Below are 22,642 nucleotides of genomic sequence, written 5' to 3'. Positions count from 1 at the left end.
TGAAAGTGTACATAGGGTTTTTATTAAGAGGTGACAGAAACGTTTAACTGATCGTCTCGGTCTACTTAGTTATTTCGGTATCTTACCGTGGAAGTCCGTGCTCGTAGAAGACTCCTTGAAGAATTCCGGATGGGTACACTAGAGAAAGAGGATTTGTAATCTTATGGGCATCAAGCTATAGAAGGAAAACCTAAGAAAACTTGAAATGCAATTGGTACTGTAGTCAATTTTCCTAAAAGTACACAAATCTCGTTTTTTTATCTGACTTTTTTTGTAATTGCCAAATACTAAATCGATCTTCTGCTAAGCAGTGTGCGGGAAGCCTACGAAGTTAACGAAACGACCATCAGAGCACCAAGACGTAGGCGGCTGTTTCATGACATACATGACACGTATGGCATGACATTCATGTCATTAGTCCTCAGGAGTACATTTATTTACGCTAAGACACCTGAAGGCGAAAGCCTCAGTCATGCTCATAACTATGAATTCCACCATTAACTTTATCCTTTTCCTTCACTTTGTACCACATCCGAACCCATCCCATTGATTTTTTAGTGTTAATCTTTTTTCGCTGACTCATTGTCACTTTTGCTGAGTCATGCTCATGACTGCCGCTACTACCATCATCCTTAAGTGTTTCAATCACTTAGTACCCACGTCCGAATGCATTTCAGTGGTTCTTGAGTGGTATCTTTTTTTGCCTTGTCATTTTCATTTTAGACGGCTGTTTCATGACCTACATGACATGCATGTCTAGACATGTCATGACCTATCATATTTGTCCGTCGTACACTCTTGTCATACTATGCCAATTTTGGTACATACCAAGTTAACGAAATCACCATGACAGCACCAAGACGAAGGCGGCTAGATAGATAGGTAGATATAGATAGAAAGATAGATTGATTGATTGATTGATTGATTGATTGATTGATTGATTGACAGTATCTGTCTGTCTATTTATCTATCTATCTCAGTGGCAAATGTTCGCCAAGATATGCTTTGCATTTAGTAGTGTTGTAGCTGTGATAATTTATCTGTCTGAAAGTGAGCCGCCACGCTAAAGCGTGATATATGCCGAACAACCACATTGCAAATATGGTGACAACCAATTGCCTTCATAACGTGACGTGAACAATTAATCATGTGTTGTTGGTTACACTAGCGGTCAATATTTCTTGGCTATGAAGCGAAGGCTGCGGAACGAAAGCGCGCCTGTGGCATGGCGGTTGGAAGTAGTTCTGCAATTTCATTCCCGTTTTATGAAGTAAAAAGTAGAGGCAATAATTATTTCATTCATTGCAGCACATAATTTGAAACGATACATAGCATGCAGCCGTAGGCTATTCATATTTTGTCTTAGTTTTTTTTACTTTTCGCTTTCGATTTTTTTGCACAAGCAAGACCGTCGCACGTTGCACGCATTACTCAAAGGCCTAATGGCGCCCGCGTCTTCTGGTTACGACTTGTCGCTTGCTGTCCCGCCTGCAAGCTCTCCTGAGATACTGGTGACCAACTTAGTAACAAATGCCTGTCGAAGCCCGCAAAACAGGTTTGTACAGCGTCGACGCGAAAAACTGGTGAACCCATCCGGAAATGACAGCCGTCGGCGTGAACAAACCCGTGAGCAAACTGACTTATGCTCGCCGGCTCTTCCAACGCCGGCGCCGGTTGCGCGCTCTCACGGGCGACGAGGTCATATGGCCGCTTCGGGGTGGCGACTTAGGCAGCCCTTGCTGGCTGTTAAGAGCTCGACGTTTATGGGAAGTCCGTAAGGAATAATTAACTTCAGAAATCCACGCCTAGTTAATTGGGTCTGCCTCCGCTAAGTAAAGCTCAACAAGGACGGAGAAATGGAAACGGAAACCAATGCCAAAGTCGCGTAGACTACATTGCGTTCGAATACATATGCAGAAGCTCCACCTCCGTAGCTTTCACATCATGGCCATGAAAACTTGTCCGCGAATATAGTCATCTTGCCTAATCAAAAACACTTTGCTTGTTTTATTCAGTTTGCAGCACCTCGTATACTGTCTTGCTTTAGGCGTGTAATTGCCACGTGCTATAGTATACGCTAATACGTGATGTGATGTCTCGAGAAACCACACTGCGGCGGTAACGGCTTTGCTAACGAGTAGGCAGTTGGTGATGTCATGGTAATACGTGATTTTGCCTCACCGAGAACACTGACTTTATTTTTGCTAATCTACCTGCAGCACTAACACGTCTTGCTGCAATGAGCTAGGACAGTTACGCGGACATCCGCAATTCTATCCGCTGATCGATTACATTAGGTTACGGAGGCAATGAGACCAAAGTGGCCTTGATATATTTATTTACCTTTTTTCAGTTTTAATCCAGCACTATACACCCCTTGTTATGAAACTGGATGCGCTGCAAAATTGTGATTAACGGCCTTCGACTTCAAGGAATGCACCAAACATTGGCGCATGGTGTACACAATAACAATGACATGTCTTTCACTTCGTTGTATATGAAACTATTGCTTAACTACGTTCGTTGCACAAGTTTACAAATACGATCTTTTCCCAGTGTGTATTTGTTTCAAGCTTTCCATCTCCTGTAAATTATTCAGTACTTCTGTAGTGTCACTCAGCAGCAACGTAAACGCGCTAGCATGGACCTCTCTCACAGACATTTATGCAAACGAGTGTGTTGACTTCACAAACATCCCTCTAGATTGTTACAAACAGGCTTACCCATTTCATTTGTAGCAGGATCGTAGAAAGCGTTTACAACTGCTGCTCCGACAATCCACCTATGATGGAAAGAAACTGAAATTAGTTACCGCCTCCACTTTCAACTATGCAAGCGCAACAGCACCACTGATCTTTTACGCCGGGTGTTCAAAATTATGCTTTACAGAATTTGGAAAAATCGCCTGCGGCAGGTAGCATAATTCTCATCATTGAGCTGGGTTATTCGAAGAGGCGGGCATTAGTAGCCCGAGAAATCGAAACATATCTTCAACAAAAATTGACTAATGAACTTACTATTTAATTACTTTCCGACACATGTTGCAATTTACCAATTGTAGCCAGTAAGTTTGCAAGACACATCCACTTGAAATCAATTTCCAACATGACACCAGTTTCGAGATATTTGCCACAGTGTGGCGCGAAAAACATGGGCGTTCCAGTTACTTTTGTGCTTCAATGTATAAAACGGCATCTTGCTAAAAAAAGCAAGTGAAACAACAGTGCATTTTTACGGCTAGTTTGATGGCGCATATTTCCAAATGGCTATCATTCTTGAAATTCATTCCAAGTGGTTACGCCTGTCAACCTCACTGGCTACAAATCGTAAATTGCAATATGTGTCTTAAAATAATTAACTAAGAAGTTTTTCGAAGTTTTGTAATTAGCTGAATATGCGCTTTCATTTCTCGTGCTACTAATGTCCACCTCATTGAATAACTCAGCTCAATGATAAGGATTATGCTATCTGCCACAGGCGATTTCTAAAAATTCCCTGTAACTTCAAAATGAACACCCTGTATACTGTACGTATAGCAAGATTGTGTAACTGCAAAAAAATAATGAAGGGGAGGTGGTTAGTTCTGAAGTAGGAGTTGGCCTTACATTATCTTTTAGGTGAACGTCTGGCGTGCAAAATTTGAGTTTAGATGAGAGCAATACATTGCAACACATCTTGCCGTCGCATTGAATATATGCGCATTAGCTCAATCCTCGTTTTATTTGATATTTTGTAGATTTTAACAACCGCTCAGCTTTCTCAAAAGTGATGCAATGTGTGGTGCACATGCCACCAGACCAACCACGAAAATTTTCGTTCCTTTCTTTTTTATCTTCTTGTTCGCAGCGTTAACTTTCTGTCTCACACTTTTGGGTCATTTGAACTCGTCCATTTTCTTACTCGTACTAGATAAAGGTGACACATTCCCAACGTACTCCAAGTCCTTTCTGTAAGGCTGGCGCAATTTTTCCAGTTTTTTTCTTCCATTGTTGACTGCTATTAAATGCCAGATCTTCAAAAACGCGCTAGTTGGATCCAGCTGGGGTACCTGCAAAATAAGGAAATGTAACAGGCATTGTAAACATTGCTCGGCTAGATAAATAGGCTGAACGATGCATTGCAGGTGTCCTAAATGGTTCGCATATCACAGTTTAAGCTAATAAACAGTCTCGCTAAATAACATACCCACAGGTTTTAACACAGGTAAATAACATACCCACAATTTATTAGGTTTTCTCCCTACTTCCAAATTTCAAACAACTGCCGCCTTCCCGCTACCATCGTCTGAGGTTCTCACTAGAAAAAAATTCTTAAGGGGCCCGTCGCCAGGTCTGACCATTGCGAACTGACAACCGCAGTACATACAATTCGCGCCAACGATTGTGCCTGCAAACTATTACATCGCTAGGCACCGCGGAAAGAGCTGAAATTTCAAACCAAACGCCCTGTGCCCTTCTCGCGGGCGCCGAGCTCCCAACGGGAGAGTCGACGTCAATCGCACAAGTGTGTCTACGTAGTTCGCCGTTCTGTGACGTCAATGACAGTGGCACGTGACTTTGAGCATTATTCAAGACAACAGCAGTTATTTGCTTGATTTGTTGCTTCGATAGACGAAATAAAGTTCAGAGAAACAATAAGACCTACAAACCAAAAATATGCGTGTCTTTGTTTTAGTTAATACGGTAGAGATGTACTTTCATTTCGTCTGCTTGATCCCATATCGTGCAGTCGCGCGCGCAGAGAGCGAAACTATGTCATTTTCTACCGCGTTCCAGCGCGCGATCATGCTCTGTGATCCGCTTGCGTCTCCGTCTGTGTTCGTGTAGCGATAACTTATACCGCTAGTCGGGTGTTCTCGTGCACAGCGCGCAAAATTGCAAACTGCGCAGAACGAGACAGACGCAACAGCTCGCGCACGAGAACTTCAGTGGAAGTGCGCCGCGCAGAAAGAAGCGAGGGAGAAAAAAATTAAGGCGGGGCCCGTGACGTACATGTCACGCGATTCTCCAGCTACGATATGGAAGTACACAGGTAAGGAATTTAGCTTTCGCAGGCTAGATGGGGGCAAGTGGAGAAAGTGTCTACGGTATGTTGGCGGTGATGATCGCCTCTGGAATTCATGGGTTCGCGGCACTGAAATATTTCTATCTTGGCTTTTAATGAACCAAATTCAAAAATTTGTGCAGTATACAACGCTATTTAGAGGGCACCTAACAACTTGTAGCGTATAACTAAAATTTTCTGTGTGGCCTGGTGAGGGGCCCTTTAAGTTTGATTGTAAGCAAACCTGCGTATTGGGACAATTTTCAAGATATACTCACGTAATGGTAGAGCTTTTCAAGGTACGTCTTGTTCATTCCCCACTTCGGATATGCAATTTTAGAATCCATTTTTTCCAACTGAAAGTAAGCACAACCACATATATTTTTAAAATTTATTGTATGTTCTTGTGTTGCGCGGTGCAGATGCTCGACCCGATCGTTCTTGTCTTTCTCTCTAGCGTGTCTCATCATTTTTTTTTTCATATTCGCCCCTTTTTTTCGTTCTGTTTTGCTTACCGTCTTCCCTCTTAGCATTATTTGTCTATCACATTCTTCAATCACTTTTTTTTTCTTTGGACCTTTACCATTATTTTGCAATCGGGCATTGTGCCCCTTCTGGTTCCACTTGCCAACGAGATATTTTTTTTCTTTTTTCTCTGCGTCATCGTATAAACAAGAAAATTTGGAGAAACCTAGGTGAAATTTTAGTAGGTTGGTGGAACGTATGGATTGCACTAAAAATTGGGATAAACTGCAAGAAGCTGTGTTATTTCTCGTTTAACACTTCAGGTAAATATTCGTTGTTTAAACCAGTGGACGGAACGCCCACCGTTCTAATGAGGCGCAATGCAGGACGTCACATCAAAAAAATTTTGAAGCACCTTCTAAAGATGTTGTCGTAGAACAAGACCTGTAATCTTACTACAGAGATATCGAAAGCATACTAAAGTAGAAATTCACGACAAGCTACTGCAGGAGCAAATAATAAAAGCAGGAAAAACATCGCGTACCGGGACTAATCACAACTGCGCATGAAATATACGCTGACTCATGCAATGCGTATACCTCTATTTGACACTACGTCAAGAAGAATATGGATGCATTTGACGCTATACACTATCACGCCAGTAAAACTAACAAAAAAAGCCATATGTTTACTTCAAACCGGAAATAACAACTTTCGCTCACGCGTCACCGTTATTTCTACTGCAGTTTTACAGTGCCTACAGTCCATAAATTATCCTAGGCAGTCGATATACCTTTGTTATTACATTTTCTCTGAAATATTATTTTTATGGGTTCAGCAATTCAGTAGAGAACAAAAGCAATAACTTTGGCCAACGATGCATTCTGTAATAATAGTAGACAGCAGAATCTATTAATAGGCTACTTGTGCAAGTATTAAGCGAATGTCATGCTGCTTTGGCGAAATGCGCTGCTAGCTTGCTTATAAATGCCTGCTAGTATATTTTGGCCTGTTCCCCTTTGCAGGCAGTTCACAAGAACTTCTCATACTTATAATGCACTAGGGACATGAAACGCCATACACGCGACGAACCTGTAACTGTGCTCGTAGATTTTTTTTTTTTTTTTACTATTGCCATTTGGTTATAGGTTGCAGATTTAACATCGTCGCGTCTCAATACACCAGCGCTGTGCCTAAACTTCCAAAAATGTTCTGAGTTCTCCTCTGGTGTGATCTCCTTATACTATGTGCTAAAGTTCTTACAGCAAGACGGCTATTGCTGCAAGGTGCATTGAAGTGTGCTCTGTCGAGAAAGTCCACTCCAAAAGATCGAAATGTTCTTGAATTAAGGAATAAAGCTAGCCAAATCAAGTTCGCATGATTATATTATCTCTAAGATGTCAAAGTGTGTAATACCAGTTGATTTTTTCAAAAACAAGTTTGATGAATCGTGCTTCAGAGATATCAGTTAGTCAGCAGTACATTTTCTGATAGGCGTGAAGCACATAAATAATACAGGGTGCGAAAATTACATGCGTCCTTGACAGTATGTGCTAAAGAAACTGGTAATGTTCGTATTGAGCACTAGGAGCTTTGTCATTTTTGAGCGCATTTTTCAAAGACGAAAGTCAAAAGCCGAAAGTCCACGGTGTATTCGCTCTGAGGAAGGCGGAACATGTTCTAGTTGGACAGGAGGAAACATGGTGCATAAAGAAGCAAACAAGAGTGGCTTTTACGAGCAGTCGGCTTGCTATGCACGTGTAAATATGCGCGAGTGCAGCAAGACAAGGTACCACGGGAGGTCTTCGACTTTTGCACGTGAACCAGAATGACAAACATCGCCTCTGCCATTCTATACAATGGCTCACATGAGACGATGGTCTTGCGACTTTCTGTTTCGGCTTACTTTGTGTGCTTAACTTTTTATGCATCCATCGCAAAGATGGACACCTTTAAGCCTCTGGACAATTCACTGCCCCATTCGATTACACTGCATAACTACATAAATTAACTAATTACCAGTGACACCTAATAATCGTTTTTCCAAGCCGTAAAAAACGTATAAGTTATTGCTACAGCCAAATGGCTCACTGTTTGCAAAGCAATCGCCGTATACATAATAAAACAACGGCAACACAAAAAAGCTGAAAGCGCACAAAAAGCCCTAAGATAGTGTCACCATGGAGCAGCTTCAGTGCAAGGACTTACTTTTCAATTACGATACATGCATCACTAAAGCTTTGGTTGCTTCACCCTAGCGGCAAAAGCATTGGCAGAGATTGTAAGGTCTAGTGTTGCTCTTCAAGTCATCGGACAATAATATAAGCATACGTGGGTGCACCATGCTGGTACAACGATGCACGCTACGCAACGCAACTTCTGATAACGTAAACTTATTCCAATATTTATTATTATTATTATTCCACGTCCACCATTAGGGCTCCGTCACGGGTCGGCCGGTTCCGAGTCATTTTGACCATCGTCTCACAAAGCTGGCGCGGTGAGTAGGCATTATACACCTCAAATTTGCACCAAATGACGCCGACAGTAAACTGTGAGCGTTAACGTGTTAGATAATGTTAGGTTGACGTTCGCTGCCAGTTCTGCTCAGAGAAGGGAATATACAAAGGAGCTAAACAGTAAATATAATTGCTTCAAGAAAAGTGCTCGATACGGTCAAAGGCAAAACGCAGCCCCTGACTCCGCAACCGAGACGTTCGAGCGTCGCGTTGACGATGCGTCCACTTCGATTCGTTGTCGTTGCATCCAAACGCCCCACTCGAAGATTGCACTCAAACTATCGTTCTCACCGTACCTTACGCAGAGCTTTTTGCTTCGTCACTTCATCCATCCATTTGCTGTGTTCGAGTGTCGCCCGGAAAATCTCCTTAAGTCTGAAGACAAGGTCTTCAACCTGAAGAGAAAATAATTTTATTTTAAAGCCCCGCACAATAAGTATCTAGAGAAATGAGAAGTTTATTGCATGACTGAGATGGCGATGAAGCGTGAAGAAACAAGGCAGGCCTGGAACCAACGTTCTACAGTCAGACTTGTCGAAAAGCGGGTTCCAGGCTTAAGGTTCCCTCGTCTGGCCAGCACTGATCTCACAATAGATTTACCTTCATGTGCCGAACAAAATTTGATATGCGAAATGAAGTTTTCAACATAGATAAGATACTGAAGCCTCAGAAGAGTTTACCGCTTTTTAGAAGATACCAGTGCGTAAGCACTCCCTCAATCGCGCTCACAGAAATCAAAATTGAGTTCGCAGGACGGAACGGGTGGAATTGAACTCTAGATCTGGCTAACACGTTGTCATATGTCATATCAAGGGCACCCCGCCCCAACCTTCTTTTTTTCACTGTCGGTAATGACATGTTAACTCTCTTCGTACGCATTTCCACACTTTGTTATTTGAATAAGGCAACCACTATCTGTAAATAGTATAGGTCATACAAAATCACTACATAACCAATTTACAATGATTTCTATCAATTTATGTTGATCCCCCATTCATACTGCAAGCCGTTTAGGTTTACTCGTACGAAGGTTGTGCAATATAATTTTGCTTTCAGATCCCCTAAAGTGTGCTTGCTAGCTTGGTTACTTGCTGACATCCTCGTTAATATCTAAGCATAGTGCTAGCTGCCCAAATGCGATGCTTGTAAGCACGCGGTTGTTTGTTGATTGAATTCCGTTCGGAAAAGCTTTTCTTTTCTTACCTCCCTCTTCGCTTCAGGGCTGAACTTCTCTTTTACGTATAGATAGCCAGTAATCTCCATCATTGCACTGTTGATCAAAACGGTGCATTCTTGCCACCTAGGAGGCATTTCCTGGATGCCTGACGTTGCTTTCTTCACTTGGAATAGGGCATTCCGGATTTCCCTCGAGGCATGGGGAGCCCACATTAACATGACACGGAGGCCTATGTAGTTGTACAGCAGTTCTCTGAAAAGAAGAAATTGTTACGCATACTTCAGTGCCAATGTCAGTGGTATAATGTTCGAAATTGTTAATACTTGGAACGAAGTAGAATTGGACATCTATTTTTATAATACATAGAGAACATCTTTCAATGCCACACCGTACAACTTTATTCATATTTCCTATACAAACTACTACGCAAGTCGCGTGATTGCAGCTCCGGTAATGTATACAGTTCTGCGTTAATTTCGACCATTCCTTTCGCTGAACAGTCGAATGCCTATATAACGAAGTGCTTCGAGCCTCCGAAATTGCTCGTTAAACTGGTCACTTCGTTGTAAGGGTCCCGTGCCACACCGCTCACACTAGAACCAGGGCACAATTTTTCTTTCGTAATACAGGTCATTCTCTTGTAGAGGTGCTTGACTCTATACTGTATGGTCCGTTTTTAATTCACGGCATCAATGCGGCCGAGGTACTGTATTTCGTAAGCGCTTCGTTTCACCCTCAAGCACCAATTTATTTTAATTAGTATGCATACACTTAACTGAACTTTTCACGTAACTCTTCTTTAGCGTTCAAATATTTGTTTTTAGGTTGTGTCCAATACAAATTTTCGTGAAGCTGCATTGGAAATTTGCATATTTAAATATAGTCAATATCTCCATTTTACCGGAGCAGCAGTGCCGCAATTTAAAATAATGATAAAAGAACCGGGGCTTCCTGCTGGCACCGCCTTAAAATTTTCGCAGCACCTCCTCGTAACATTACAAAAAGTCGTAGCGCATGTATTTTACTAGTAACTTGCTCAGAAAAAAAAATAACTTCCCCCGACGCTGAATTAAACGTTGTTTCTTTCTTCATCCTTTCTTTTATGCAAACGGTCTATTTATCCTGGAAAAGCCTTATACCTATGAATGTCTATCAGCGAAGATCGATTTTGACTGCAATAATCTCCACAAGTAGCGCATACATATATGTAAGGTAAATATTTTATGTGTCCGAAATTGCGTATAACATATCGGCCATTATTATTGAGCAATTTAATTTCAGTTTTTTAATCTTTCAAAACGCGATAAAATACACATCACAGATGCTTGTTTTGTGCTTACGGCTTTGTACTCTCCAGAAACTCGACCAATTTCTTGTAGTAGTCCAGAGCGTAGATTTCTACTGTCTCGTCTTCAGTGAGCATTATGTCGGCCTTGCAAAACTCCCAGTTGAGAAGATCTAGAAGGGGAAACTGATGAAAAATGATGTACCACAAACAGCTTCCCAAAAGATTCTTTTTTTTTTCTTCTTTTCTAGGATTGGCTCCTCAAGAGCGGTTACCATCAGCACCACAAGAACGCCATTGCTGCGTCGTTACATTCACAGGTACGGTTACCTTTTATGCCAATTCATTAAGCCTAACTTATTGGCAAAGCTTCGACCACTTACTTTCGAATTTCCTGTCCTTGTCTTTCTTTAATTTATTCCAATGTCTAGCTAAAATGTTAGTAAATCACGCTGCAAGGGAATTCCATTTTGTTAACTATATATATCATTACGGATTTTGCGATAGTGTACACGACATCCCAGAAAAGTTTAGCTCGAGCAGATTTATTGCGTATAGTATAGTATAAGAATGCGTGCTATATAAGTATAGCACGCATTCCTGAGACGATGGTCCAGGCTGCCAATTTGTGATTAGGGCACGTGCTTCATTACATTAACGCTTTCCCTGTGACTGGGCAAACAAACAACAATCATGGGTTGACTGGCGCTCGTGGTGGCGAAGTTCAAGGCGTGCCTCATTGATTTGGTTCGTTCTATCGATCGAATGCGCTAATAGCGCCGATCAATCCCGTTTTCAGCATGCATCGCGTCATAAATACAGACAAATTCTTCAAACAGTATGACAGGTCTAAATACTTGCAAAACTTGTAGTCCGAATTAGGAACTATATATAACAGGCACAGAGCCGGGCTACCTAAATGATTAGAGAAAGCAGCACCTGTTCCTCTCTACAGTCACCCTCACTCTCTCAATAAATAAGCCGATAACGGAATATGCATCATGTAGCACGATTTTCACGACTTGTGCAGGCCTGACGTTGTGCTGTCAGTGCGCACCTGCTGATTCAATATCAGTTAACAAAACGCCAAGGGGGGGGGGGGGGGGAGGCTAAGAAGGTTTCACTTTGATGATAATAAACCTAATGGCACCAAACGGCGCATACGCTATGGGCCATAAATACGAAATTGCAGGAAACATGTCGTACCGGTGCCGTTCTTATAACGAACGTCTTTAACGTTGGGCTGACATTCTCTGTGCAGTGGACATAATATAGCAGTTTAAGTTAGCTAATTATTGCAGTGAACTTGAACATGCGTCCAATGCGGCAAATGCTCTACAGCATTTGCACAAAAATATCTTGAAAAGACAAAGTTGGATTTCGTTGTCTTAAGGATTTCGTTGTCTTAAGTGGAACGTAGAGACGTGTAGAACTACCTACGGCCAGAATTATTGAATCTTTGTCACAGACATGCTATGCAGCTAAAATATACATCAAAACATCATTTAAAATTAATTTTTTTCTTCCTTAGGTGTATTTCCCTGAACGTTGTTTATCATTTGTGTAAATTGGGAGGCATAACAGAGATTTCTGTTTGTCTTTCACGTGTTTGCTGAACTTTTTTTAGTGAAATATAGTCATGAATGCTCGCGATAAATCCTTATGTATATGTTAGTGAGCCGTTGTTGTGTGTATGGGCGTTTACATATGTCTTCCAGCAGTGGCATGTACATATAAGGCAACTACTAGAGTTGCATGTTCACTCGTTTGGGAATGTGCATGTTCATATGTCACAAAGATGCTTGTAGTGATAGGTAATAGTTTTTGTACAGTCAAAAATGTGTTATCACTTCTTGTCGGTAGCTGAACTGTCTGCCTTTATGGCATGTATCTTCTTTCCTTGGGGGCGGGGGGGGGGGGGGGCGGGAACTAGTCTGGCTTTCTGTTTCAGCTTTTTTTCCCTTACCTCCCCCATCATGTTGACGGAAAACAATAAAGGTTATTATTATTATTAATATTATTATTATTATTATTATTATTATTATTATTATTATTATTATTATTATTATTATTATTATTATTATTATTATTATTATTATTATTATTATTATTATTATCTTCATGACACATATCTCCGCGCCGGTACTTCAAAGGGGGCAAGTAGACACCATATATTGCGACCTCAGTAAAGCTTTTGATGTGGTAAGCCACTCACTGCTTCTCATCAAGCTTACGCACTTTGGTGTTGACTCATCAATTGTAAATCTATTGCGGAGTTATCTTATTGATAGATCATGTTTTGTTAACGTCAACGGCCAAACGTCTTCATCGTACATGGTAACCAGCGGCGTTCCTCAAGGATCAGTGTTAGGACCACTCCTTTTTTAAATTTTTATTAATGACGTTCTTTCCGCCATTCGACATTCTTCATTCCTCCTATATGCTGATGACATAAAGATCTTTAAGGCAATTCACACTGTTGATGACTGTCGCATCCTGCAGTCTGACCTGCTTTCTTTTTGTAAATGGTGCACAGATAATAACCTCACCTTGAATGCTGCTAAGACCAAAGTCATGACTTTCACCCGCAAAACAGCAAGCATCTCTTTTTCTTATTCAGTAGATTCTGTACCATTGTGTAAGGTCCGTGAGATCAATGATCTTAGTGTACTTTTTGATACAACCTTACACTTTTCAGCTCACACTAAACGCGTTGCAATGCGGGGCATGCGCACTCTTGGCTCTGTTTGCAGACTGTCGAGAGAATTCAATTCTCCTACACCGTTCCGCAAGTTGTACACAACAATCTGTCTTCCTCAGCTCGAATACGCGTCGGTCGTCTGGAATGGCATTTCTAGATCCAACAGTGACATTATAGATCGGGTCCAGAAAAAGTTTCTAAGCATATATCATCACCGCTTTGCAAACACGGACTCTGAGCCCTGCTCTAGCACTGTTGGATTATTGCCATTGCCCTTACTTCGCTGCCGCCGTAATCGTGCTGACCTGCTTTTCCTTTTCAAACTCCTTCACGGTATCCTCATGTGCCCCGAACTCCTCAGTTGTATCACATTTCGTATTCCGCGCAAAATCACCAGAGAACACAGACCTTTCCATGTTGCTGCCTGTCACCACCAACACTCAACCGTCCATAGAATACAGAGTCTTATAACGCCCACTTTCATGACCTTGATATTTTTCACAACTCTCTGTCTTTGTTCTGCTCTCAGCTTTCCGTTGTTGTGTCTTAGTTTCACCATATTGTTCAACTTCCCTTCTCCATTTTATTATGTATGCATTTTGCGCCTTCGGTTACATGTATGTACACTTTTCAAGATTGTTATTTTTTATTCATTGTTTTTTTTTTCACTGATACTCCCCTGCTGTATTTCTTTTTCTACGTATACGTGCGCCAGCACCCAGACCTCACGGTTGTTCCTGGGCACGATAAATAAATGATTGATTGATTATTATTATTATTATTATTATTATTATTATTATTATTATTATTATTATTATTATTATTATTATTAAGTTTAGTTTTCGCACTTTCATTGGCCGGAAGTTTTCTGAGAACAAAGTACTTACGGTCGAGAAATTATGCTGCAGTACTGTGATGGTGGTCCTGTGATACAGGGAGAGGAAATCTCTTCTTTTTTCGGGCGGCGCCGTCAGCTGCGAATGAAATATGTTGGAAGTTATTGATGTCTGCGGAGACGGTGAGCTATTCGCACTAATGCATGCTGATACCATGAGCGTCTTATGGCTACTAACTACAACCATTTGATAGTACGCGTGCGTTGCCATCTATCGCCCACTTTTTGGCCAACCACCGGTTGTAGGTATCTACCATTGTATGGACGCCATCATCATTAAACTCATATTTGTTTTGTTTTAGTAATTTTAAAGGGGCCCTGAACCACCCTTTGGGCTTGGTGAAATAACGTAGTCCGTGGGCAGCATAAGCTTCTGTGAACATCTCAGCCAAGTTTGGCTGTAGTACGCGATTCGTGTAGCTCGCAAGCGGAGCTCGAAGTCACCTTTCTCTCAAACGCTCTCTTTTCATCAGAAGTCATGTTCTTCACCCTATCCTGGGCGCTTTATTTCGTAATAAAGCGGATTCCCATACGCGGCTGCGATTTGTAGCTGCGGTCGGCTACGTAGCGTGGATTCCGCGGCCGCCGCGGGGTGCCGCCACGAGTCCACTGGCTAAGCGCACTGCGGCTCGCTGAGGACAACCGCGTTTGACTGACGTTTAGCGCGTCGTAGGCACCAAATTTAGAAGTCGTGGCGTCTACGTTAACATCCAAAATGAAATTTAAACTGCGCGCCACAGTGACATTTAGAACGCGAAGCGTTGTGGCCACGCCCCACTCTGCCGTAGTCTTTGCATTGCAACCCATTGAAGAAGGAACGGGAACACAGCGGATGCGGTGTTTGATTGCCCATAACTTCGCTTCTGCTGAACTCATTGAAGTACTTTTTGCGGCAAAGTATTTCTGAAATAGCCTATTTTCACTTCGAATGACTTCCTCCACTTCGTTAATCAGTCGTTCAGGGCCCCTTTAAATGTACCACCCGCTTCTTTGCCAACCCGCGGTTATGGATATGTGACATCGTACCAAAATCACCATCACCATAGGGAGCTTTTTTCTTAATTATCGGCTTTTATAAAAGGCAGTCACAAAAGATACGTTCGACGTATTTCGTTGGCTTTCGCATGTTTCACGTTAATATACGTCGGGCATAAGCACGCTCAAGAGCTCAAAGCGTCTTCCCTCGCGTCAGCGCTCACTCTGTCTGTGTTACGGTGGAGCGTGCCTGAGTCTTTGCAGCCCGCGCAGGTCCGCGTACTCATCACTGCTGCAACAACTGCCGCTTCTGCTTCCATAGCGTTGATGCGCGCTTCCACAGCATGAAAAACGCACTCCATTCGGTGACCCTCGACGCGATACTGTGACAGCGTGTTATTCTCGCAAGTAGACCAACGATGAAATTACGCCCCGGTACCGATCCACTTAAGTTTTACTGCAGCAGCCCTTGTTACAGCATTCCGAAATTGCGAAGGCGTGAAAGTCGAAACTGCGCTCCACAAATTAACGAAACGTTAACTAACCGAAGCGGAGAAGCGCGACTTTTCTTTCAACAGTTAGCTCCGCTGACCACTCTTCCAGTCGCGTTCAGTTTTCATTCGCGTATGTGCGCGAGTGACCCTGGTCGTACCGTCTGCTTTGTCACTCAAGTTGGATCTTTTTGGACGCTTCTTCGGGGGCTGGTTTAATCATACCTCTATGCATTCTATTGAGAAAAATGTTTACATTGGTAGCTGGAGTTACGGTGTCCTGTAAGACGTAGGAGTTTTGGGAACGTTTAAACGCATTTTCGACCGTGTTCTTATATGCACACGTCTTCTTTGGTGCTGTTTCGTCTACTTGAAGTATTGAATGCTGTAAAGATAGGGTTATGCACAAGTGTAATGGAGAATATCTGGCTAGCACCTCACTGCTATAGTATTCAGTGCCAACGCGACTGTTTGCTTGCCTTTTAACGAAACATGCAGTGGCTGTGTGTGTGTGTCTAATACGTTATACAAAAAAGGTTGGGGTTGCACGCAGTTAAAATGCACAATTATTGCTTTTTACAAAGGTCCAAAACAACAAACATCATGCGACAGAAACCTCACCAGATTGGAGTCAATTAATATTACTAGTGCACAAATAATCGCAAGTAAGCCGTTTGGTTAGCGTGACGGTTAAATATCAGTTTGCTGAGACATATAACTAAGGAATATTTTCTGTTTTATTTTTGTCTGCGAAAGTTTGCCTGGTGTGACGAAAATATTTTCCCAGTTTCGCAAGAGGGTTCACCTTATGGATCTGCTGATCTAGCAGACGTTCTGTGACGTAGCCTTAAAAACTTCGTTTATATATATATATATATATATATATATATATATATATATATATAAAAAATCCCAGGCGGGATGTGGTAGATATATTTTCCTGGAGCTAGACTGAACTATAAGAGGTGGATATTATTTGCATTGTATTGCAATGCATAATCGACCAGTTTGTACAATATCGCTAATTAATATAAAAAATCATGTTGCGGCTTATATTGCATTTTAATGAATTGTAGGTAGCGAGATCGCAATGAATATCCGTTTGGGAAGAATTCTGAGGAGGTCACACGTTTCCTGATATGTGTTTCATAACGTGCGACAAAACACATTGGTATGCAAGTTACTTTTTAGTTTCAAGGCATAAAAAGGCGTCTGTTAAAAATATAAGTGGATCAAACGAGCCTGTTTTAATGCATGTTTGACGGCACTTATATGAAAAACTTACATGTGCTATATTCACAATGCGTTACAAGTGGATGTACTATGCGAAGTCACTGGCTTGAATTCATGCATTCAAATGTGCCCTAAAGTATAGTTATAAACGTAATTGCGTAAATTGTGTTTATTCGACATTTATAAAAAAATTTTCTAGCGCAAGTATTGTCTGTCGTGCTAAGGAATCTAGCTTAGTGTGTAGATTCATGCAATAAGCCACAGGCGATTTCTAAATAATCTGTAAACAACCATAAAATAGCTAGCATACTTACGGAGTGTCTAGATTTTCTAAACAATGCATGATTTTACTTGCACAGTTCGTTTTAAGTTATCATCACGACACTGCGTTTTCACTACCTTACTCTTCTTCCTCGCAATACTGAAAATGTTCTCATTAGCGATTACATTTATAAAATCGACGATCTTGTTCGTCCGCTACAGTTCTGAGACTGGTTCAATTATACCCGTCAAGATGCTTTAACCATTTCATAATACTAAATCGCAACTGCGAGAAATCATGGCATCCTCTTACGTTCGCCAATTGTCCTTCAAAAGCTATCAGTTCGTCAGCAATTTCGTTTTTTTCTTCCGTGCTGATGTTAAATGACATGAATTCTAGAGTAGCCTTAATTAGGCGCTTGTAGGCATTCAAGATTCGTCTGTTTTCCGTTTTGTTTGGTTGAGTAAGCTGGTTGCGCCCCACGACTGGAAAGACCATCTGATCAATCTGAAAGAGAAGAATAGTAAGGGTCACGTAATGTGATAACCAAGAAGCAATGTTCACTATTAGCATTAGTTTGCGGTTATCTGACACCTAAATGGAGTATGTGCTTTCAAAAAACCCAGTGTGGTGCAATCGTAACGCCACATGTGCATATACATATGGTACACCTTCGATCTCTACAAAATTGCGGCAGAACCTATCTCAGGGTGAAATTCGACGTTAATGCAATTAGCAGTGAAGCGATGTGCGGCGCACACACTATATCCACGCCAGGGAGGCGTCATCAGCCTGGCAGGTAACTACACCGCTTCGAAATTTCATGAATACGACAAATGGGTTGCAGCAGATCATACAAGTGCAGATAACGACGCTATACTTAAGACAGCTTAGAAACAGAATAGACCGGGGCACTTCAAGACATACACCCAGAATCAACTCGCATTGCCATGTTTTGACTGGCAATAAGATAAAGGTAAATTTAAACTCTTCGGTACTAAGTACCAAAATCTCTTTGAGAGACATGCTCTATATTGAGGGTCTCCCAATTAAATTGGAACGCTTGGGGTTCTTTTGTTCCCACCGCAATGCGGCAGCCGCAGGCGGGATTGGACCCGCGATCTCGAGCTCAGCTGTACAATGCCATAGCCACTGGACAACCATGGCGGGTTTCCGACTGATTAATGTTAATTGGCCCCATGAACAGGGGGGAGGGGAGGGTGTACTGCCATTTTTTGCGGAACTAAGACTAATTGGCTTGCGCATATGAATTATGTCTTTCTAGGCTTAAGTTGATAGGGAAACTGCGCACACCCTTTTATTGAGGACAGCAAAATGAGCAGACTAATATAATGTCGTTCGCAAAATTCGCAGATATTGCATGTTTACCGTGTATACCGTCGCGAAGCGAGCATAGATTTTGTTTTCATGTATCCAGAATAAAAGACCATGTTGAAAAAAAAAATAAAGAAAATGAAAGAAAAAAAGTTAGCGTAGCTTGCACTAGTGGCGCAAGGCTAAAGAAACAGCGGAGCTGATCGGCACCTAGCACTACCAAGTCATACCCAGCAGTTTTCAAAATTTATTTATTATTTATCGATTAGCATTGATTGGCTGTCGATTGGCTATCGCAAGATATTGGCCGCATCTTTGGGCTAGGCTTAAACACCTTCGCTAGTTCACAGGGGTATGTAGCATTGCGCTTGTACCGTTTCTGCACAACTACCAGGATCGGCCCACATTTTCTGTTCGCTCTGCAGGGACTAACGGTCGGCTTAAACAACTCCGCTGTTAAAAGAGTAAAAACGTATTGTTTGAATAAAAAGCCGGCATATCCCACGCCCTGTGGGAATCGATGCTATGCGAAGCAGTGTGCGGGGAGCCTACCAAGTTAACGAAACGACCATGAGAGCACCGAGACGTAGGCGGCTCTTTCATGACCTACATGACACGCATGTCATGACATTCATGTCATGAGTCCTCAGGAGTCCCTTTAGCTACACCTAAGACACCTTAATGCGAAAGCCTCAGTCATACTCGTGACTATGACTTCTACCACCATCCTTTAGTGTTTCCTTCACTTAGTACCGACGTCCGAATCGATTTCAGTGGTTTTTGAGTGTCAATCTTTCTTTCGCTGAGTCATTGTCATTTTTCGTCAGTCACGGTCATGACTATGACTTCGACCAACAATCGTAGCTTTTTCCTTCACCTAGTACCCCATCCGAACCCACTCCAGTGGTTTTAGAGTGGTAATATTCTTTCGCTGAGTCACTGTCATTTTGCTGAGTCATGCTGATGTCTATGGCTTCTACCATCATGCTTTAGTGTTTCCTTTACTTAGTACCCACGTCAGAGCCCATTTCAGCGATTTTTGAGTGTGAACCTTTTTCACTGAGTCATTGTCATCTTTGCTGAGTCATGCTCATGACTGTGACTTCTACCAGCACCCTGTAGTGTTTCCTTCACTAAGTATCCACGTCCAAACTCATTTCAGTGGTTTTTGAGTGCTAATATTTTTTCGCTGGGTCATTGTCATGACCTACATGACAGGCAAGTCACGACATTTATGTCATGATCTATCACTTATGTTCGCCATACACTCCTATCATACTATACCAATTTTGGTACCTACCAAGTTAACGAAACGACCATGAGAGCACCAAGACGTAGGCGGCTGTTTCATGACCTACATGACACGCATGTCATGACGTATCATTTATGTTTGTCATATACTCTTGTCATAGTATGCCAATTTTGTTACATACCAAGTGAACGAAACGGCCATGAGAGCACAAAGTCGTAGGTGGCTAGATAGATAGAGTAGATAGATAGATAGATAGATAGATAGATAGATAGATAGATAGATAGATAGATAGATAGATAAGATAGATAGATACTGTCAAAGTAGCAAATGTTCGCCAAGAAATGCTTCGCATTTATAACACCATCTTACGCGTGTTATACGTATGAATATTTTATGACAGAACGACTGCCTCTTTTCTTGAGGACATTATTACCGTAATGAGACCATAAAATTACGGATTTCTATATGGCACAGATATTTCATGTCTCAAATATAAACATGGCGAATATAAATGCAGACTTAGGCCCAAAAAATCAAGAGCTGTAGTGTTATGATACAGCCTTTTAAATGGTCGCTGCGCCACTTAGGTGCACACCTCTCCGGTACCTTTAGCGCAAACATGTTAACCGGCGTCAATATGGTAGAAAACTCGTCTGAGCAATTTCTTCCTGAGGCATTCCTATCCCCTCCATCCAAATTATTATAGCTGAGCATTGTGCGGTATTTGAACGCGTCGTATAAAAAAAAAGTTATTTACCTGAATCACGTAAGTCGTAAGGTTCTTGCTGTCTCTGCCTATATCGTAACGCAGTATTGGGCCAAATCCAGTTCGGAGGAGCAGATCCGAGCAGTTTGTGAATTTCTTCACTGCGCTGATACTGTTCCTAGTTATCGGCCAGTCGCCGAGTGCGGATGAGTTCATTATGTCATACACAACGTCAACCCGGTCGTACGACCTTGTGACAGCTGGAAATGAATGAACAGAAAATATTAGCCAGAATATCACGATGGGGATCTCTTGCTATGATGTAATACTTTTGTATCTTGTTTATTGTTGGGACACTAAAGAAACACACAAAATCAGTTTTGGTTGATGATGAATATAATAGGGTTTTGATACGCCTGGTTGCTCGTTGGCCTGATAAAGTTACTTTAGATGTGGAATCGTCAGATGACAAGGTCAGCTATGTACAGCGGAATTCTCCCCCGCACAATTACAGCATCCGGAGAATGTCCGATTCTTTAGCAAAGACGTACAGCGCACGCAGGACAATGTCGGCCTTCGCTGGAGGATGTATCCTCTCGTCGAAACTGGCAACTTGCCCGGGTGCTTTCATTGGAGGGCTGCGTACTTTGCGTATTCCCACAGCAACTGTGTGATGGTTGGCTCAGATGTTCTTTTGCACGTTGGGCAGCCCGTTTTTGTCGGTGGTAGCGGTTTCACAGCCCTATTCTGGCGGCGAGCTTTGCTTAATTTGCACCGCAAACGTGCAAGTACAGAGGCGAACATTTTCGAAAATATTATTAGCTGTTTCTCATCTTCACTCCGACAAGCATGCACTTCGTCTCATTTTCATAGAATGATACGTCATTCTTTTTTTTATCTAACTTTGTTCAGGATAACTGAGACTCTGTGCATCGTAGGGCGTTTCACGAACGCACGGCGTGTCGGCGATGGAAACTGGCAGCTATTCGACGCGAGATCGGGAGGGATTTCCAAGATATCACGAATGTGTGTTCGGCCGCGCGATTCTGACGCACCACCGAGCTTGAAGATAACGAACGTGTCGTCGAATTAGCTGTGTCATTGGAGGTGACAAGTGAGCGTGATAGTGGAGCCATGGGCCGCACCGAAGACAGTGCGATGAGACCGTAGATACGCCAGGCTATTCTTCTCCGTCACCTAGGCAACAGCCGAGCATGCGCACTGCCATCGAGAATCGACGAAACGTAGTCGAGAGCTGCCTGCGGACGGCGCGGTTGCAAGTAGGGTGAGCAGAATTGAAATTGTTGTTCCAAATAGCTCAGAAATATTGGTTTTTGTGGGAAGCGAGTCAAACGTTACTTTCGTTAAGCGTAGATACGGTGGCGAGAGCTAAGAATGAACTTAAGTTCGCCGTGTTTCCGCAGTAGCTACAGCGTTGCGCGGCTAAGCACTGGATCGTGTGTTCAAATCCGGGCCGCGGCGGCTGCATCTCAATGGGGGCGAAATCCAAGATCGCTCTTGTACCGTGTTTTGGATTCAAGTTACACAACCCCAGGTGGTCAAAATTAATACGGGGTCGCCCGCTACGGCGTGCCTCATAATCAAACCATGGTTTTGGCACGTAAAGCCCCAGAATTCGAATGTTGCAGATAAACCGCGTAAAAGACTACGTTTAATGTATTTTTTATGGAATTCTGACACAAAATATTGTTTTGCCGTAGAAGATTGATGTTTATATTTTTCTCCTTTTCCTAGTTCGCTCTTTTTTTTTTTCGTTTTCTCAAGAAGCTTCGCACGTGGAGCTGGAAAGTAATAGCGCACCCGAATCACGAGAGAAGTCATGGGGCACAATGTTCAACGTTGTTCTGGATAGGTACAAATATGAAATTAATATATGTACCCGCTGAGGTATCTAAATGGCTATTATGGCTTTGCGCTTCGGAGCACGAGGTCGCGGGCACGATTCCCTGCGCCGGCGGCCGCATTCAGATGGGGGTGTAATGAGAAAAACAAGCGACCATGTGCTGTGCATTGGGTGCTCGGTAAAGAATTCCAGGTGGTGAAAAATACGGATATCTATACGTTGACGTCCGTCAAAACCCACTGCGCCGTTTCGTAAAGTTAACCAATCAAGGTCAGCCACACTAAAAAAATACATATATGTAAATATATGTAGAATGCCGATTTGAAACGGTCTACACCAAGTACGTGGTTTATAAGATAGCAAGAGCGAGTATAGTCCGAATTTCTTCTGTCAAGAATTGGATGAATGTGTAGAAACGTTTCGCCTACCCTGTGATAAA

The 22,642-nt window shown here is 42.3% G+C and overlaps 1 protein-coding gene across 3 annotated transcripts in view; it reads right to left on the bottom strand.

Annotated features, from left to right (window-relative positions):
* The window catches only part of LOC119433929 (neprilysin-1-like), a 97,237-nt gene that overhangs the window by 13,869 nt on the left and 60,726 nt on the right, over positions 1–22,642 (bottom strand). For all 3 annotated transcript variants that reach the window (XM_049658872.1, XM_049658871.1, XM_049658870.1), the window contains exons 7-16: positions 20,391–20,599; positions 17,359–17,553; positions 14,078–14,164; positions 10,545–10,675; positions 9,231–9,456; positions 8,324–8,422; positions 5,322–5,399; positions 3,936–4,048; positions 2,724–2,782; positions 87–138 (exon numbers count right to left, since the gene is read on the bottom strand). In XM_049658872.1, the coding sequence (XP_049514829.1) occupies positions 87–138; positions 2,724–2,782; positions 3,936–4,048; positions 5,322–5,399; positions 8,324–8,422; positions 9,231–9,456; positions 10,545–10,675; positions 14,078–14,164; positions 17,359–17,553; positions 20,391–20,599 (1,249 nt within the window). The remainder of the gene's footprint in view (positions 1–86; positions 139–2,723; positions 2,783–3,935; positions 4,049–5,321; positions 5,400–8,323; positions 8,423–9,230; positions 9,457–10,544; positions 10,676–14,077; positions 14,165–17,358; positions 17,554–20,390; positions 20,600–22,642) is intronic.

The sequence above is a fragment of the Dermacentor silvarum genome, chromosome 11 (genome assembly GCF_013339745.2).
Source record: "Dermacentor silvarum isolate Dsil-2018 chromosome 11, BIME_Dsil_1.4, whole genome shotgun sequence".
Classification (NCBI taxonomy): Eukaryota; Metazoa; Arthropoda; class Arachnida; order Ixodida; family Ixodidae; genus Dermacentor; species Dermacentor silvarum.
This window is presented reverse-complemented; position numbering and strand designations above follow the sequence as displayed.